General features: G+C 34.8%; 1 protein-coding gene across 2 annotated transcripts; it reads right to left on the bottom strand.

Annotated features, from left to right (window-relative positions):
* Positions 738-5898, bottom strand: LOC18593136 (sucrose transport protein SUC2). 2 transcript variants are annotated; one of them, XM_018126232.1, is made up of 5 exons: positions 5626-5898; positions 1881-3105; positions 1495-1558; positions 1380-1423; positions 738-1232 (listed from the first exon to the last, which is right to left on the bottom strand). In XM_018126232.1, the coding sequence occupies exons 2-5, from the start codon at positions 3081-3083 to the stop codon at positions 1059-1061; spliced, it is 1485 nt and encodes a 494-aa protein (XP_017981721.1). In that variant the 5' UTR covers positions 3084-3105; positions 5626-5898; the 3' UTR covers positions 738-1058. The 2 variants fall into 2 exon arrangements, with proteins under 2 accessions (XP_017981721.1, XP_007020263.1); XM_007020201.2 differs by having other exon boundaries at positions 1881-3112; positions 5626-5897.

Raw genomic sequence — 7051 nt, 5'->3', positions numbered from 1 at the left:
ACAGCTCATCAACTAAAGCAGTGGCGGTGCGCGTCCGCTTCGTGCCACTAGAGGCTCTTTTCTCCTTCAAGCTTCTCTTTTTTTGCCTCGCACTTAAGGATTTCAAACGTTTTGCACAACCTTCGCAAAAAAAAAAAATGGATGTTTTGCACAAAATTATATGTTCGCAAAATTCTTTACATATTTATTTTTTCTCATTTTCCACCTGTTTGAGAGTGCACACTAACGAAGACGGCTCATTAAGGGTATTTTTGTCCCAAAATCTATTCTGGTGGCTAAAAACAGTTAAAATTATCCCGAAGGTTATTTACAAAAACACGTTATTTTTAAGGGTTAAAAAAAAATTCTCCGAAAAGAGAATATGCTATTTCATAAAAAAGAAAAGAGAAAAGGAAGACCTTGTACGACTATGCTAGAGCAAGGTTGGCAATGAGTTCAGTAAAATTAGTCGGTGAAGAAAATTGGGAAAGCACTATGTATAGAATAAAGAAAAAAAATGAGGAAAATAAATTTGGATCGATTTTTTTCTTTAAATAATAAGGATCATTTCTTTTATTTTTTTCTCATTTGGGTTAGTATTGATCTTGGCCAAGTTTGGACTTAAATTTACAATTTAGGGACAAAAATAGAAAAAATTGAAAAGGTAATGGCACGTACGCGAATATATTCGTACTAATCCCTAACCATACCTAAATATACAGCAGAATCTTAATTAAAGTACTTGTGCATCCAAAAAAAAAAAAGAATATTGTTCTTTATTTATATGCAGCAGATATTTACTATGATTTTATATATGTAGGACAGTTGAATTTGTATATGTGTTTAATCTTCTAAGTTTCAACCATTCAAAATATCGTAGAAATTTCCATGTACGTAAGCAGCTACTACTACATAAGCATGGGGACTGGGCCATGACTGCATTGCATCCAAGCGTACATTACTGCATCAAACTACGTTGATCATGATGCTGATCAACACAAACTAAACAAACTGCAAACTAAACAAAAGACGACCATGGCAGAGGCAGGCTACAACAAATAGAGCTGCTTTATGATTAATTAGTGGCCACCACCCATTCCTGGGGAAAGACATATTTGCTTGGGTGGTTTCGGCAGCGCCAAGATTGCCAGCAACGCGCTAACCGCAGCCGCCATGGAGCCCAATACAAAGGCTGGCAAGTTGCCGCCCCCAAACGCTGCGTCCAGTGGTCCGCTAACTACCGATACAAACATCTGTCACAAATAAATAAAGCCAAAATCTAATTTAATAATTCGTCAGATGGTAAACTTTCATTTGTCCACATATTTAGCCTTGACCCCGCCGGCCCCTGCCCCAATCCCTTTTCCAAGGGAATCAAGATAAGAGAGGGGAATTTTCACCTGTGGGATAACTATTGACATGTTTAGCACTCCTAGGGAGAGACCTGCCATTTTGAGAATGCCATTGAATCAGTACATGGGACAGCTTTGATGTGCAACAAGAACTAGACTTTACCTTGACCACCGCCAGCGTTAGAACAATAAATGGACGCCAAAGCGAATGGAATGCTGAATGTTACCTGCACAAAGCCAGAGTTATACTTAAGTTGAAGATCAATACTAGGAATTACTTTGAATCTCTTAACTAATTTCAAAGTTATACTAACTGATATCATGCATGCCTACTATTTTTCCTGAAAAGATAGCCTTTCTTGCGTTACTTTATGAGTTAGTCTAATTGGTAACTATACACCCTATTACCTTGATTTCGATGTTGCAAAAAGAGATTCTCTCTCTTAGTACTTCAAAATAATAATGTAGGAAAAGAAAGAAAGAGGGTCTTCTTATCCACTCCCTATGGACCCAAGCAAAGAGTGAAAGAAACATAGGTTAGGAACTAACCGCAAGTGGAATACCCAAAAGTCCAAACACAGCCAAGGCCGAGCCTTTGATATTGAGAGGAGGATGCACGAGATCGGCCCCATTGTGTTTCCTCCAAGCCTCAGCTATCTTGGTAATCAACACCGTCGACGCCAAGCAAGCGCACAAAATAAAGTTCACTATGGCCCACAAGTTTTTAACACCACCAATCAAGCGGCCCACAGGTTCCAGCGCAAGTGAAGTTAGACCCAAGACGATCGAGTTGATCATCAACCCCAATGCACCTGCTCGCACTCCATCACTGTACATCTTAACTTGATTTGCATTTCCCTTGACCTTGCCTCCATAAACCTCTGTCCCCATCCAATCAGTGTCAAACAACAAGAACGGAAACCAGGCTATCCAATTCAGGCAAGTAACAAGGAGCAAGATCCACATTGGCTTCTTCAAAGTCTTGAAAGCTGTCACAATCTCTCCAACGAAAGCAGCCTGTGTTTTGGTTTCTTCCTCTTGGACTTGCTTGGTTAAGGGATCCTCCTTCACCGTTGTAACCGCGGTCACAGTCACTAACAGGAGGATCATAATGTCGATAGTGAAGCACGACTTGAGGTTTGCACAGTAAACATCACAGGCTTTGGTTCTTGTGAAGGGGAAGATCCTGTAAAGGTGTGAGTAGGAACCAGCAGCATAACCCAAGACGTTTCCAACAGCCATGAAAAACGAGAACCACCCATTTGCGGTTCTCATTTTTTTATGGTCATTGGCTGAGAGGTCTGCAAGAAGAGCACGACATGGACCTTGTAACATGTTGTTAGCCACATCAAGAATCCAAAATCCTACAACAAAGATAGCAACCGCTCTTGGTTTCGTGGGACTCTCCAAGGAATCACCAGCATGGTGCCCCATATCTTTGGCGAAACCGATGAGGAATACAGCAATAGAGACGAAGGTAGCTCCGGCGGCAATAAAGGGTCGGCGGCGACCAAAGCGAGAGGTGCAACGGTCACTGTTGTAGCCTACAATGGGTTGAACGAGGAGGCCAGAAATAGGGCCACAAAGCCAAATGAAAGCAGCCCAGGTGTGGGGGACACCGAGGGTTTGGACGTATGGGGTTAGAAGGGAGAGCTGGAGCGCCCATCCGAACTGGATGCCGGCGGCGATGGCTGCAATGGTGACGATCTTCCTAAGCGGGCTTGGAGACTGGATGATATCTCCGTTTTCCATTTGGTTGGCAATTACACTCTGCCTGTAAACTGTAAACTGTACTCCTTAGTATGAATAACATGAAATCTGTCTCTATCAGAAGTTAAGTAGGTGAGACATGGAATCATGTGATAATTATCCTTTGATCAGTGCAATCACTGCACATGTACAACTTTTTCCAAAGCAATGGGGCTTTCTTTAAAAATTAAAAAAAAATAATAATAATAAACAAAAATTTCAAGGGAATTTAAGTCCTTTTGGTTCAATATGAGATTCAAACTTGTTAAGTCTTGGAATCACCACGTTCTTAAAAATGGTCATAAAAAAGTATTGAAAATAAATGCAAAGTAATACAAAGAAAATTATCTTAAATGTAGGGTGAAATTTTGATAATTAAAATATGAAAGGATAATTCATAAAGGAAGAGAACCAAAGACACTTAATTTCCTTCCAGATTTAAGAAAGTTATATGAAATTAAAGACAGAAAGGGAAGAGTTAAAGATTACATATTTGAAGTCTAGGTTTGTAATCATTTCGGTGCTATGATTATTATCAATGTCCACTTGTGAGAACCTTTTTTTATTCTTCAACACGTCAAGTTTATGCTAAAGGTCGATATGGATGCAATTTAAAACTATATATGAGGATGGTCCTAGGCTATGTGAATCATTAAGCGTTAAGAAGTTGTATCACTGCTAAAATCAAGAGTACTACTATTAAAATTAAAATTAAGGGTGTTCTGGAACGATTTTTTATTGATAGAAAAAATCGTCAATAATGGTAAAAAAAATGATAAAAATTTCATTGATAAAGATTTTCGATGAATAATTAATTTTGTGGAGTGAAAGTATCACTGATAAAGCCATCGATTTTTTCTTTTAAATAAAAGACTGTTAAAAAGTTTTTCTTTCCGTATATTGTTTATAGCTTTTCCGGAATGAGTGGTCCAAAAGCAGGGTCTTGAGACAAAAAGGACATCTACAAAGGGTTGCGCACGCCGTAAGTCGCAAACATGCCCATCATTTATTTTTATTAAATATTTAAATAAATTCTTTAATTATGTCAAAAAAATAATTTAATTTTTATTTTTTTATTAGGTTTAAATAATTTTTTGAATTTTATTTTGAATCAAATAAGTTCCTTTCCTGAACTATTGATTAACTTTCATTAGTCAATGATACACATGACATTTTTATATCATGTCATCTACTATGTGACAGATGACGTGACATTAAATATTATTGATTAGGATTTATGTGTTTATTTTTTACCCATTTATTCAATCTTAATTAACAATATTTAATACCTCATCATATGCTATGTGACAGATAGCATGATATAAAAGTATCACATATACCGTTGACTAATTAAAGTTAATTAACGATTAGTGAGAGGGACTTTTTTGACTTAAAATAAAAATTTAAGAGTTTATTTGAACATAATAAAAAGATAAGGACTGAATTGATTTTTTGATATAGTTCGAGGGCTTATTTGAGTATTTAGCCTTTATTTTTTAAAAGATAACTGGGAAGTATGAAGGAAATAGCTCCATATATTTGGAATATAATAGTAAAATTTTAACCTTTTATATGATAAAAAATTTACTGAACAAATGTAAGAATTCTATTTTAGGTAATATAAAATGAGCAAATACCATAAATATAATTTTTTTAAGATCAAAAATATCATTTGTTAATTTATTTTTTACTTTATAACCAAATAAAGTGGCAACGAATAAAAAAAGTGGTGATCAAAAGAAACATANAAAAATAAAATAATATTTTACTTTTGTTACTTTCTTATATATATATATATATATATATTCGCTATGTATATAAATTTGAGTTTGTTTATAATTTCACATGTATATGTTTATACTATGGGTAAATTACTTCTTGTCATCTTGCTAATAATGAAATATATTATTTTATTAGCAAATAGTAGATTTTTATTTAATTTAATTTTTAAAATATATTTATTAATCATAAAATATTAATATTAAAATAGGCTGGCCTAGGCTCAACCTAAAGGGATTTGTGGCCATCTCTAGTTTGAATTAGATAAGGATATATAATTTTTAAAAATATATATGTAAAATTTTAAATTAATTTATTAATGAAATGATAACATGTGATTCAATAAATAATGCATGAATATTAAAATCAATACAACTATATAGTAGTACATCAAACTTAATAGATCCTTTAAAATTTAACGTAAAGGGGAGCAGATAAGAGCGAGGTGAGAGTTGAAACAAAAGATTTTAGGTCCAAAGTCAAAATATACTCTTTTATAGATTTAAAAAATACTAATAATTCACAAGAATTTTTCTTTCACACTGATATTTAAACCTCAATTATTGCACAAGAACGCAGGCCGCCAATAGACCGCGCAACAATTTGGACTGCACCAAGCTTTCAAGATCAATTTTGTTTTAATTTATAAACCCTTTTTCTGAATGAAAGAATGATCAAAGCTTTCAAAACAAATGGTTTAAGATTAAACATGAAAAATAGTATCAAATCTTTGGTTTGCAAAACTGTTTTGGAAGCTTCAACTTACCAGCTTTTGCAGTGAGAGCTCCAACTCCAACTGCGGTAACTGCAATGCTCCAATCCCACCACTCTACTTTCTTCACTAGCTTCTCTTTTCCTGTGAAAGCTTTGTTGAGGTGTGAGATGGAGAGGGACTGAAACTTTGTGCTCCTAAGTGCTAAGTGTTAAGTACACCAGCTGGGTTGAGAATGCATGAAAGGAAGAATCAGTAGGCTTTGTTTGAACCTAGCTCAATACCCTGTAAAATGCTCTGCTTTTATACTGCGATATGGATAGTTCAATCATGCTGACTTGATATTTATACATGTTGGGTCCAAAAGAAAATATGCTTAGCATAGATATTACGAGATATTAGTATGAGTATAACAAATTAGAGCAATAAGATTCTTCTGGTAAGAGATTCTCTTATTTTTTTTAATAAAATAACAAAAAAAATGCAAATGAGAAAATGAAGAATATATACAAACTCATATAGCAAAAAGAGATTCACATGTCTGCCAAAAACGCAATGATAACAGGAAATCACAATTAAGTACAATGACTCATGTTTCCAAGAATTCTAATCACTTGGCCCATGAGGTCCCAAGACAAGGTGTTGGCAAAGATAAAGATCTCTTTATTGCTTGGTTGTGATTGCTTTGATTGCCTTTATTCGTCTGCTATTTTTGTTCTATGCTATCATCTATGCTGTTTATTTATTCCCTTTTTTCTTTTTATTGCAATAAATTATTATCTAGCTTTCAAAAAAAAAAAAAATTCTATCCAAATGTGATAACAATGGTAAAGAATAAAGGAAATGTTAAAGCGGACGGCATTTATTTTTCGATAACATAATAATTGCCCTTAGCATTTCATTTATTAATAAATTATGTCATTATATATCTACTCAAACCCAGCATGGATCAATAAATATAAAATCAATTAGCAGGGTGTTAAAAGAGTAATTATATATCTCCTTATTCATTGTTTCTAATATGCGTTTCTTACTGTGATAGGGAAGGAATTTTGGTTTCTTTTTAGACACATTCTATCATGTAATCCACAAAAATTTTTGGGGGCCCATCGTCATTCTTCTTCCCATTTCTGTTTTTGCCATTTGGTCATTTTGTCATCGAGGCATAAAGTTGAAATTATAGCGACACCAAAAGAGTTAAAAAAAAAAAAAGGTGTTTCGGAGGACACAGGAAACAGACTTTCACGTGGTTCAATCAACCACGCCAAGCCCATTAAATGGACTGTTGACTCAACCGTTTTGTACAAGCAGACTTTCACGTGGTTCAATCAACCAAGCCTGCCATGCTCTGCTGCTTCCACTGCCTTCCGTCAGTTCACTTTCAAAATATTCTTCCATCCACTCTACCTAAAACCATTTCCTTTTTGGCTGATAATAAAGTCTTGGATCGTAATTTTTCTCTCGAGAAAGCACCAAGTTC

The sequence above is a fragment of the Theobroma cacao genome, chromosome 8 (assembly GCF_000208745.1).
Source record: "Theobroma cacao cultivar B97-61/B2 chromosome 8, Criollo_cocoa_genome_V2, whole genome shotgun sequence".
Lineage (NCBI taxonomy): Eukaryota > Viridiplantae > Streptophyta > Magnoliopsida > Malvales > Malvaceae > Theobroma > Theobroma cacao.
The sequence above is the reverse complement of the archived record's forward strand: the minus strand, read 5'-3'. Positions and strand labels throughout refer to the sequence as shown.

Excerpts from the sequence above, each read along its gene's own strand:
- LOC18593136 (XM_018126232.1), bottom strand. The coding sequence starts at position 3,083 with ATGGAAAACGGAGATATCATCCAGTCTCCAAGCCCGCTTAGGAAGATC. Across the intron at positions 1,424-1,494 it reads TAACGCTGGCGGTGGTCAAG|GTCTCTCCCTAGGAGTGCTA; the intron begins GTAAAGTCTAGT and ends TCAAAATGGCAG. Across the intron at positions 1,233-1,379 it reads TGTCAATAGTTATCCCACAG|ATGTTTGTATCGGTAGTTAG; the intron begins GTGAAAATTCCC and ends TATTTGTGACAG.